The sequence below is a fragment of the Hippocampus bargibanti genome, linkage group LG02, assembly GCF_051943395.1.
Source record: "Hippocampus bargibanti isolate YZ-2025 linkage group LG02, ASM5194339v1, whole genome shotgun sequence".
Classification (NCBI taxonomy): Eukaryota; Metazoa; Chordata; class Actinopteri; order Syngnathiformes; family Syngnathidae; genus Hippocampus; species Hippocampus bargibanti.
The window spans coordinates 20,242,724-20,255,000 of record NC_142735.1 but is presented as its reverse complement, the minus strand read 5'-3'; the positions used below and the strand labels follow the sequence as shown (position 1 = coordinate 20,255,000).

The following is a 12,277-nucleotide window of genomic DNA, read 5'->3' as shown; positions in this document are numbered from 1 at the left end:
CCATGTTAGTGCTTTCTTCCAGCTTCAGTTGTTGTTAGAGAATCAGAATCAGAACACCTTTATTCGTCCCACAATGGGGACATTTGCAGTCCACAGCAGCAATTGAAAAGGGATGGGGTAGGGGTGGGGGTGAGAGCACTATATAAATCAATATGTATGTATGTATTGTATTGCATTTTCGACATCCACCCCCATTTCAAGATCTTATAACTACGGACTCATATAACTTGGGAATTAACTCTTTTTTTCTGATGAAAGAAGAGAGTCTAAGGTTTCTTACGCTACATTGAATGTTTATGTAGTCCTAAAATTCAATATTCGGTGTGCCCTGGGATTTGAGTGACAATGACCAAAACCCTGGCACTGGAGTGGACACATTCTTGCACATCATCTGGCAGTGAAGGAGTAAATTACCCATGATTGAGTGTGTATGCTTGCCTGTATGTGAGCGCTTCCATGCCTGAATTAAACACAACATATAAACAGGAAGTCAAAGGTCACACAGGATATGCGGCATCCGACACTTGCTCAAAAACCACACATCCGCATTTTCTGTGACTTATTTTTATTTTGTCACGTGTGTGCACGCAGATACGCAGGTCAGGACTGTTCTGACTGGCAGAGTACCAAAGACAGCGGGCACGGAGAGAGCGAGGCTGGCGACATGGACTGGGAGGGTGGCAGGGACTCACCCGTTGATCCCCAACTTGAGGAGGGACTGCACGACCTTCTTGACACATCTGGTACGCCCACTAGCTAGCATACACGCACAAAAGCACAAGTGAATGGAATCAAATGTCAAAGCACAACGATATGATACTTTCCTTTTGCAGCATGTTCATTCAGATTTGCTATGTATAGAATGTTAAACTTCTTTTGCCCTTTAAATGCCGCTTTCACATTTTTTTGTGTTGACATTTTAAGTGTGTTTGTGGGTCATAGTGACGCACGTGTGCGTATGTATGTGTGTGTCTCGAGTGTCTCTTCCTACTATTGTGGTGGTCTGAGCCTTGAGGCCCCTGAGAAAGGGTATTACCACCAAAGCCAGCAGACCCCCTGGACAAACACACACACACCTGTGACACATACAGTGTGTGTGTGTGTGTGTGCGCGTGTGTGTGTGTGTGTGTGTGTGTGTGTGTGTGTGTGTGTGTGTGTGTGTGTGTGTGTGTGTGCGTGTGTGTGTGTGTGTGCGCGCCTGCTCGTGTGGAACCTTTGATTCCATCGCCAACATTCCAGTGATTTTTTTTGGCCCTTTGACTTTTTTCTTTTTCCTCCTGCGGGGTGGAGATTTTGTTTCACTTCAAGAGGAGGCGTAATGAATTAATGCCATTTCCTCAACGTCTGTACAGACGAGGTTTGGTTGGCAGCGTCGCGGGTGAGCTAAAGTTGAAAATCGAGGGAGTTAAAAGGAAAAAAAAATGCTGAAAAAAAATCCAAAACAAAGTTAACCAAATTCAATACAAACAATAGAGCAAAGACAAAAACCACAATGGAAATCAATGTGAAGCAAGAAAATAGATAAAAAAGCAAATCAAACGTCAAATAATAAAAAAATAATAATTCTGGGAATTGTTAAAAAAAATCTAAAATTGAGGAACAGGTCAAATTCAGCCAAAAATGAAAGGTCAAATCAGATTGAGAATCAGAAAGCTTTTAATAGTCCCACATTGGGGGAATCTGCAATCTACAGCAGCAGCAGTTTGAGAGGGGGGGGGGGTCAAAAAGAAAAAAAAAGTCAACATGCAAAACCTTTTTTGAACTCCTGAAAATGTGACCTAAATCAATCCCACAAAAACAACTCCCAAAAAAATGCTGAAGTCCAAAAACAAGTACCATAGACATACAATCCGAAAGTTTTCATTCAAATACTGTATGAGGACGAGTCAAATTGCGCAGAGATTTGAAAAAATATGCTGCGATATAAACGTCCTAAGCGTACAGTTCAGCATACGTTTTCTTGCTTTCTTTGTTTAGGTTCCCATCTGAAACTTAAGTTTAAAAGCTTTTCAAGAGGATTTAAACTTCTGAAACAAAGACAGGAAAGAAGGGGCTCAACTGAGTGGGCGCCAGATCCCCAACTACTGCTTGTGTGTGTGTATGTGTGTGTGTGTGTGTGTGTGTGTGTGTGTGTGTGTGTGTGTGTGTGTGTGTGTGTGTGTGCGCGCGCGTGTGCGTGTGTGTGTGTGTGTGTGTGTGTGTGTGTGTGTGTGTGTGTTTGTGTGTGTGTGTGTGTGCGTGCGCACGCTGACTAATGTCTTGCATATGTTTGACTGAGATTGTTTGACTTACTTTTTTGAAACCACACCTGAGGCGACTTCTGCTTTTCAACTGTGTGCCATTTGAAATGTTTCCTTTGTTGTTTACGTCTCATTTGACTGTCATTCAAAGCACACATAACACCCGACATTAATCGAGAAAATCAAACCGAAAAAAAAAAAAAGATCACAAGACAGACAAACTATCGTGGGCAGAACAAAAGAACAAAAAACACTGAGAGGAGAGGCACAAAAAGAGGAATGGACAGAAAGATGGTCACAACAGGACGATAACAAAAGACAAAATCAGGAGCAGCAAGGAAAAAGACCAAAAGGACCAAAACTAGTACAAAAAAAATAAAAATAAAAAACAGAAGAGAAGAGAAATAAATGAGAACAGCACAGAAGAAAAAACTGAAGACAGGACAGAACAGTGACGGACAAGGAAAGGCAGAGATGAAACAACAAGAAAAAGAGCAAGTCAGTCTCAGACAGAATACAAACAGGAAAAAAGAATTACAAGAATAAATATAAAAAGCAGAACTCGAGAACGGATCAGTCATGACAAGCAGAGAATGGGACAAACATGAATGGAATTAAAGAAAAAGACCAAAAACTGATGAAAGATCTCGACAGGACAGAATTGAAGCGGATTTACATGACAGAGGAGATGTGAGACAGTCTCTTTTCGTCAATTGATGTTGCAGCGTCATTTTTGCTTTCAACATTAGCTATTAGTAGTCGTGCACATTTCACCATGACGTCCCTGATCCACTGGTGAAAAGGACACTTTGATCCTCTCCTCTTTTATGTAGAAGTGTTTCATATAACAATGAAAGTGCTTAAGACTAAATGACTGTCTGTCTTTTGTGTTGTGTCACATGATTTGTTATTTTGTTTTTGACTTCATTATGGCGCCGCGAGAGTGGCTGCCTTTACAGCAGCTCCTGTATTTTGTTTTTTTTACTTCTTCCTTTCCTTTTCTCTTACTTTCATCACTTTGCTGTTGGGAAATGTAAACATGACACATGTGTTCTTACAGAAGACATCAGTGACCCGTCGTGGATGGCGCGTCTTTCGGTGACTCTGTCGGGAGATTACCACGACAACGTCTTTGTGCCCAATGAACCTCCATCTTCCGATACTGAGCTGATGCCGCGTCACGCTTTGGACTCCTCGTCTTCCTTCTCCACTTTCGGTACTACAACAGATTTATTTTTTGCTGTCGTGATGTCACTTACTGTTGGTTGATGATGTTTTCAACCATTCAGTTCGAAAGATGTATTAACTCAGTCGCCACCCTGAGAATTTATTTTTAAAACTTAGCCTCCACTGGGCAACATAACATTGAGAATGAATGTCTTCCATGAGTAAATACACAAAAAGGTCAGGAAGGCATGAACCAAAACATTCAAGAGGTCAGACATTTTGTTTCGAAGGAGCCATTTTATGGACATTTTTCCAATTTACACCTCTTTTAACTCATTCACTGCCAGACGATGTGCAAAAATGTGTCCTCTCCTGTGCCAGGGTTTTTGTCAGTTTCACTCAAATTGCAGGACCCACAGAATATTGAGTTTTAGGACTACAAAAAAACATTCAATTCAGCGTAAGTAACCTCAGACTCTCTTCTTTCGTCAGAAAAAAAGAGTTCCTATGTTACGTTGGTCTGGAGTTATCTAAGCTTGAAATGGGGGCGGCTGTTCAAAAGGCAAATGATGCCCCGTTGTGGGAGGGAAAACATTGCCAGAGGTTTGACCAGTGCTTCATCAGCAACCCTGCAAGAAAAAAAACACATTTGGGAATGGCACTCCACGTCCTGCTTTTCAATTCCCGAATAAATTCGGGAATGGCAGTGAATGAGTTACAAAAATGATTGGATTTAGTAGGGTCCTATTGGGTCTGGACCCACAAAAAGTCACAAGAAAGCAATATCTTGAATAAAATAGACCTTTTAGGGGTCATTTTCAAGCATGTTCCCCCTTGAAAAGTCTAAACAAGCCATAAAAAACAGCCATTTTGGTTTGTTGCTGTAATTTTAGGGTTACATTTGAGAAATTCTTTGCACTTATATATTTTTCGGCATTCCTCCGGCTAAATAAACTTTACAAACCAACATGAAATTTGCTTGTCACATATGACTGGTAGACCCTCAAAAAAGTCCAAAGAAGCTAAATTGCAGAGAATCAGTTTTGGTTTGAAACAACAGTTTAAGGGGTCTTTTCCAATCATCCAACTTTTGGATTCAGGTTATTCTTAAAATTCAGCCATCAAAGTTTAGTTTTATAGAACAAAGGTTTTTGCCGATATCATGATCATGAGTGGTCCCCCAAAAAATGTCACAAAAAGTCTGACAGAATGGTCTTGATTTTCCTTTGCAGGGGCCATTTTAGAGTCATTTTATTCCTTTTCACAATATCGCGTATTCGGCCCAGTAGCCGAGTGGTTCGCACGCCGGCTTCACAGTGCAGAGGTCGTGAGTTCACGTCCCGCTCCAGCCTCCCAGTGTGCAGTTTGCATCTTCTCCCCGGGCCTGTCTGGGTTTTCTCTGGGAACTCCGGTTTCCTCCCGCCTTCCAAAAACATGCACGGCAGGCTGATTGAACACTCCAAATTGTACCAAGGTGTGAGTGTGAGCATGGATGGTTGTTTGTCTCTGTGTGCGCTGTGATTGGCTGGCAACCAATTCAGGGTGTCCCCTGCCTCGTGCCCGAAGACGGCTGGGATAGGCTCCAGCACCCCCCGCGACCCTATTGGGGATAAAGCGGTACGGAAAATGGATGGATGGATTGATGGACAATATTGTGTTGTTAAAGAAAGCTAAATGACTTAACACACCCATGAATATATTTTCAAAAATGGTCACACGACACACACGCTTTTGTTACCTCTCTCAGGAAAAACCCCAGACAACGACAGTCCACTAGGTGGGGCCTTGCTCTCGGAAGTCAGTACGCTTTTTGAGATGCTGATGACGCAGAAAGCCGATTCGCACCCGGGCCCTCGAGCTGACGTCCTCTACCGGCTATCTTCGGCGTATCGACGCTCGTTGGAAGCGGACAACGCCACGACCGCTACTAGCAACCCAATGAGAGGTCTGCCCCCACAGCCTGGGCACTTTTGACACTGGAAACCAAAGAAACCACAGCAAGTGTGTTGTGGTATCATTTGCTCTGTAATTTATACTGTTAAGCCATTTGTCCATGATTGACTGCTACATTTCCAAACACCACTAAACGCTTCCAAATAACCCCTAAAGGGCCAACATTTTCCTTGACTGTTGTTAATTGGACATCATTAAATTCCACTGTTTGATTTTCTGCATTTATAGCAGTTCAGGTAGTCGGAAGCTACACAATAGAGTGGTCTACAAGTAAAAATGCCAACATTACAAACAAAAACAGAATGTGAAATATTTTTACAAAGTATACAGCGTTAGGTAAATGTCAGTCAGTCTTGAAGTCTCTGAGTCTCTTCCGGCCACAACCATCATCACAAACATTAAGACATTACGTCTGAGTTTGTTGGGTTGATTTCCTAAATTGCATATGTTAATCATGAAAATTTGGTGTCATGCTGTGGCCCCCTGATATGACCAAAACAATGAATATTGCAATTCATATTCGTCTCTGTCGTCGGCGCGAGGCCTTAGAATGGCGGTTTGAAAACCAAAATGGCCGACGACCTATAGCTCTTAAGGTATGTTTAAAGGACAACCGACATCACTTTTTTGTTTCCTAACTGACATCAGAAAAACATTTTATAGCATCTAAAATGCCCAAAACACGCAGTATGATATTTTTAGTCAAATGCAAAACACCAATAAAAATGACTTAAAGTGTCTAAAAACTACCTCAAATTGAACCCGGAAGTGGCCAGTTTCAGAAGGTCCCGCCCCCTTGTTCGTGGTGTCATGCCAAGACGTCTTGCCTTGCTCGAGAATCAAAACAATGGCTTCTGATTCGGAAAAGATGCTTTCTTGTTACTCATCCAGTTATGAATATGATACAAATAGTTTTGAAGAGGAAAGCATACATGTTTGCAATTGATTAAAGAATTTATTCCGGTCATTTTGATGCATCTGGAGAGAAATGTAGTGACAAACTCTTTCGTACTCACAGTACCCAAAAAAGGCAGAAGAGGGCGACAAAGCTCCGTGGAAATTGTCTCCTGGGATGTTTTGTAAGCGAACATCAAATACACTGTAGAAGTCTTGGCGCAACACACCAATGATTCACCATCGCGTTATTTATATGTTTTCCTTCTAATTTCGCCATCAACAAAGTTTTCAGACCAAACAAAGTACCGCAAAATGCATTGAGGTGATGCAAGCCATGTCTTTTCTCGGTTAAGGGCGTTCCTTCAGTGACGTAGGGTGAGGACTCGTCACCAACTCAAAAACAAGACTTCCTGAATAGTCAGCGCGAGTCTTAAAACGTAAAATATAGCTATATGCGGTGGAACATTTGTAAAATGCGGTCAGGAGAAGTCATTTGTAGCGATTTTACAAATTATGGACAGAACTTGTCCAGAGACGTCGGTTGTCCTTTAAAGGCATTTATGCAGAACATGCCTACCAAATTTCATGTTGATTCGTCAAAGTGGCTATACATGGGGGTCAATTTAAACCATAAATTGTATTTTAAATACAGGGATTCCATGGGGAGAAAAAAAAACAAAATCAAAACAAAACAAAAAGGTCAAAACAGGCATTTACATTGTAAAGTAAGAATTCCCAACTCTAGACTCTCAGAAATATGATCATACGTTATTTAATTTAAAACAGATTCTTTTCTTACAGACAGTGTATTTCAGGTGTTCAATTACCTGACGTTTCGGCGTATACTTCCGCCCTCGTCTGAGTAAAATAAACTAAACTAAATAAACCCAAAATACACTGTAAGAAAATAATCGGTTTTAAATTAGACATCAAGTAGACAGGATGAACTAGGATCATACGTTGTTTTGATTGTTTCACATTTTTTGGTTTGATTTCCATTTTGTCATTTTGTTTATACTCCTGGGCCTCTGTAGCATAATGACAGAACAAAACCCGATCATACCTAGAAGAAAATAAGCAGTTTTTTTGTAAAAAGATCAAATGTGGCATTTATGACATTCTTTTTTTGTCAAACGTTGATTGCACTGACAATTGAGCAGTGTTTTAAGGGAATCCAATATTGTCTTGTGTCAACACGGAATCAAATTAGGCTTTAAACTCAAAAGAGAAAGATGAAGACATTGAGGATGTGAAGACAGGCTGTCACGATAGGACCGCTGGGTGGAAAAAATGAAGTGGGGGAAACAGGAAATGGGAAAAAGGAAGTAGCTTTGATGGAAAATAAATGGAGGGAGGCCAATTGCAACCAGACTTTTACATTTGCTTTGACCCATTAAACGAGGTCTGCCTTATGTATGTGGGGGAGTACGGATATTGGGGTCCACGTGGGGGGCAAAGCATGTTTGATGTCCACCTGCTGAGAACACATGTTGACCACATTGCTTGGGCACACTTGAAAGTGTGACAAAAGATGGGAGAAAAAGCACTCTGTACATAATGTTGGTTCCTTATCACACGTTGTACCTTTCTTTTAAAATAAACTGAAGCTCATGTTTAAAATCCGGAAGTTTGTTTGTGTTTGCGTACACGCGAAAGAGTAGTTTTCCGAGTGCACCGGTTCCCTCTACTGGCCATTCGTTGCAGTTACAACCCATCGACATGTGACGTCCTTTAGTTTGTACTCAAAATTTTACAAGCCTGGCTAACCTTAAATTACAAGAATGACAGCAATGAAGACAAAGGTGACACCGACGACAACAAAATTAGAAACGACAAAAACAAGCACAACCACCATGACAACAGAGTCAAACACCCACCACGACAACATTAACAACAAACACAAAAATGGTACTGTTGAGACAACAAAAAAGGCATCCATCTACTTTTACGTCCATTAATTTGTGAAGAATCAAATCGTGATTGGGGCATCCGTTCAAAACAACCACAATGACAACCAAAACAAAACACTGAACATGACATAACAAAAACTTTGACACGATTACAAATTGGCACCAGTGACAACAAGCAACTACAGTAATCCCATTTATTGCGGTTAATGTGGACCGTGACCACCCGCGATGGATGAAAACCGCAATGTAGCGCACCCAAACATATATTGGTAAATTTACATGGGTATAAGTACAAAAAATATAAGTCCACATTTAGTGGAACACAGTACAGGGCATGCATAAAGAAGCCCAGAATATGTTTGTAGTACAGTACAAAATTCTAATGCAATAAAGTTAACAGTCCACTATCAGCATATGTACAGTAGATACAGTATATTTACAGGTACTCTACTCGTCTTTCTTGATGTAACGCACCATAGATTTATTGATGTTAAAATGGTGTGCAACAGCGGCATAACTTCCCTCAGTTTGACAATTAATTCCACTTTTTCACTCACTGTCATAATTTTCCTCTCCTTTTTGGTTTCGCTGGATGATTTTGAAGGTACGGCGCGTTTAGGAGCCATTATCGGGGCGACGTATGAAGTGCGAATGAAAATAGGAGAATACGTACAGTACATAACCTGAACTAACTCGATGCAGAAGGAGGGATAAGCATTCAGGTACTGGTGTTGTCTCTCAGCCAATCATATTCGCCCTGAATCAGCACGAAAGCAAATGAAAAAAGAAAAACCCAAATTGACAGTGCGGCATCATATGAATGTAAACAAAGTCAAGACGATGAACACTGTAAGCAAAGTGCTGAACATTTTACTTACAATAATCGTGAGTCATTGTCAGGTGTGGCCAAATGAAACCGATGTTTGTGGTGACTGAACTAATGTATGGTTTTGTGCATCTACAGCACAGCAATGCCTCAAATGGATGAATAATTAACAAATAACAACAGTAAATGTAATGAATGCTGCATACTTTCACTGTCATTTGTGGCCTTTTTTAGGTAAAAAAGAAATCTGCGATGCATCAAAGGCCGCGATAATCGAACCGCGAAGTAGCAAGGGATTACTGTATTCCCATTACAACCAGTGACTATGAGAGGACAATGCAAAAAAGTATGAGCAAAAAGGAAGTAAAACAGTAAGACAAGAAGTGGGGAATTGCCCCCCCCGCACTTAGCACGCCATCACGATTGAGACTGGAAGCATCACAGAAAGACATAAAAAAGTGGCTATCCTGGGGAAATTTGTTGCTTATACTGCCTGAGTTTTGTTGTCATGGTAACCTAAGTGAAATACAATATTGTGTGAAGGCTTTTAAAGTGCACAAATCCTCGCTCCCACACTCCCATCTGCCATGTTGAATAGCGTGTGCCGCATATTTAGCGTCCGTCGCACATTTGTCTTGATGATGAGGTGAAAAGGTTCCCGCGCTGAGCTCTTGCCAACTCGGCTGTCAGACATTAGCCCGCTTTTCAACGAATGCTGACTCGGCCGGCCTCATCTTCCACTTAGCCATTTGTGTGAAAGCCAAAGAAAGATTTAAAGCTTTGGCGAATGAAACAAAGAGGCAAAGCGAGTTCGCAACAAAAAGAGCAAAACAAACATTTTGCTTCCCTGGCGGCGCATACATGTGCATGCGGCTAATGCGATTCGCTATTAAATGTGTCACCCGCGACTCCGAGTGTGAGAAGAAATGTAATAAAAATCTGATTAAAAGCAGTTCGCTATTGAAGTTCAGAGTGCGCCGACTCCCTCCCTGCGGACTGGCACACGCATAAAAGCCGAGAAAATATTAGCCAAACAATAACAGTTGGACAACAACAGGTGTTTAATTTTGTTGCCGTCATCTTGCGATGAAACATTGCAAATAAACCATCTTAAAGCACAGAAAGCAGCATGGAATGTTTGCAAATCAGGGCAAAAGTACAGCAATGTTGCAGTAACACAATACAAAGGTGGCCATCACTTGATTTTAAAAGTACATAACACACTCAAGGTGAACTTCCGTGAGAACTCACTTCATATATCCAGCTAGCAAAGAGAAACAACCATAATAATGATGACTCTTGAGAAAAAGACGACAACGTTAGCCCCCGACAAAAAATAGCAACATTAAAGACAGCAACAACGTCCACAAAAGCAACTTCAAAGAATATCAATTAATAATGGCAAACGATGGAAACAACACATTGAAAAAAAGTCAACAACAAAATTTACCATTGACAAGATAATACAATGAGCAACAACAGCACATGAAGAAAGATTACAAAAGAAATGATACCAAATGAAAAAAAGACAGTTTAAGAAAACCATGAAAATAATAGTGCCAAAAGAGGAAAAAAACGACATCCGGTACAAATCAAGAACGACAATAGCAATTGTGCAAAAATGCATTGAGACAAGCATGTGACAAAGACACTAAACAGATGGCAACAAAGAGACAACAATAAAATGACCAAGAATAGCTACAAGACGAACAACCACCTATACAGTGGACAACAAAGCTATCAATGACGCCTGCAGAAAATAGGTAGCTTAGTGGGATAGCAAAAATAACAACAACTAAATATCATTTAGAGATTACCCACTGTTATTTTCTTGCTGAACATTTAATTTTATTAAACAAATGCGATTGATATCATGACAACAAAGAACAACAAAAACAAAAGAACAACATAAAATAATGTACGAGGCTCCTGTTATGATGTTGCACATCCAACCACCAGAGGGAAGCAGCCACCTGTACATAAACGCGTCGACTCGGGGGAAGTGACAGAACAGCACTTGAACGTGTTGTTCTCCATGGTAAAATTTGATAGACAGGTCTATCATGATGAGACCCACAAAAACACTACATGAATAAAGAAGCCAATAACACCCAAGACATAGGAATATTGACATTTTGGAGGGTGACTTCTTGGTAGAGCCATTGTACCTGATTTTGAGCAAGATACTGGCAGAGGTGCTAATGATGCTAACAGGAAGCCGCCTCCCGTGTATATTTTGAAACTATACAAAACTATACAAACTATACAAAAAAATTGCTTGACTTTAGCGGGGCACAATTGGTTATAATTATCCATCCGTCCATTTTCAACTCTGGGAGTTGGAGCCTATCCCAGCTCTCATTTGAGCAGTAGATGAAGGACACCCCGAACATGCTAAGCTCTAGAATATATTTTATTATATTAATGCTTATATTAATGATGGTACCATTTTATAATGGATGAAAGATGCAAGCACATATCGACTGACAAAATTGAGTAAAAACAACAACAAAAGGATACAATCAAATCATTGTAATGAAATAAATTGTACAGTATAATAAAGTTGTTTTATTTACCTTTGTGATGGTAGTTGTCAATGGATGGTAGCGTAAATGTACTGGGACAGCTAAGTCACACAAACGCACACTTTGTTCGTGTTTTTTGATTATCTCCTGCTTCTCCTCTTTGGCTTAACTGTAGCCTGTTGTTGGGTCTTTTTTCGGGCATACAATAGCAAAAGGATACAATCATGCCAAGAACCATAACAACCAAAAACATGTCTACAGCCACGAAACTTAGGAAGGCCACAAAAGTGATGAAGCCAACAAAAACTGGCAAAAAAGGAACAAAAAGAGCAACAATAGCCAGTTAAAAGGTCATCGGAATGTTCAGTGCAATAAGCGACGAGGTGTTGCGGTTAGCATCGGCGTCAGCAGAAGCTGATAATGAGGTTTAAACCCACCTGCACTCCAGCTGGGTAGGCTACAAGGGTGGGGGTCCATTTCCAAACAATGAGAGATGGCCGAGGCGATGCTGCAAAACGAAGGACGATGACAGTGACGGATGAAGGGATGCTCACATGTATGAAGAGCGCCGGCAGCTTTCCAGGCCTCAACCCTTTTCAAATTGGAAAGCTGACCGATATCGGGCCAAATAAATCAACATTTAGAGGTTTACACATTCGAAAAATTGTTGCAGCTGTGTACGTTGAGGGAGACGGTTCCATTTCGTATTTGTGGTGCAGGTGTGAAAAAAAAAAAAAAAAGAAATCATGCCAAAAATGC

The 12,277-nt window shown here is 40.8% G+C and overlaps 1 protein-coding gene across 2 annotated transcripts in view; it reads left to right on the top strand.

The window, feature by feature from the left end:
• Positions 1-7,871, top strand: part of pcdh12 (protocadherin 12) — a 16,867-nt gene extending 8,996 nt beyond the window's left edge. For both annotated transcript variants that reach the window (XM_088989879.1, XM_088989877.1), the window contains exons 4-6: positions 592-743; positions 3,301-3,456; positions 5,155-7,871. In XM_088989879.1, coding sequence (XP_088846005.1) covers positions 592-743; positions 3,301-3,456; positions 5,155-5,381 — 535 coding nt within the window. In that variant the 3' untranslated portion in view covers positions 5,382-7,871. The remainder of the gene's footprint in view (positions 1-591; positions 744-3,300; positions 3,457-5,154) is intronic.
• The last annotated feature ends 4,406 nt before the right edge of the window (positions 7,872-12,277 follow it).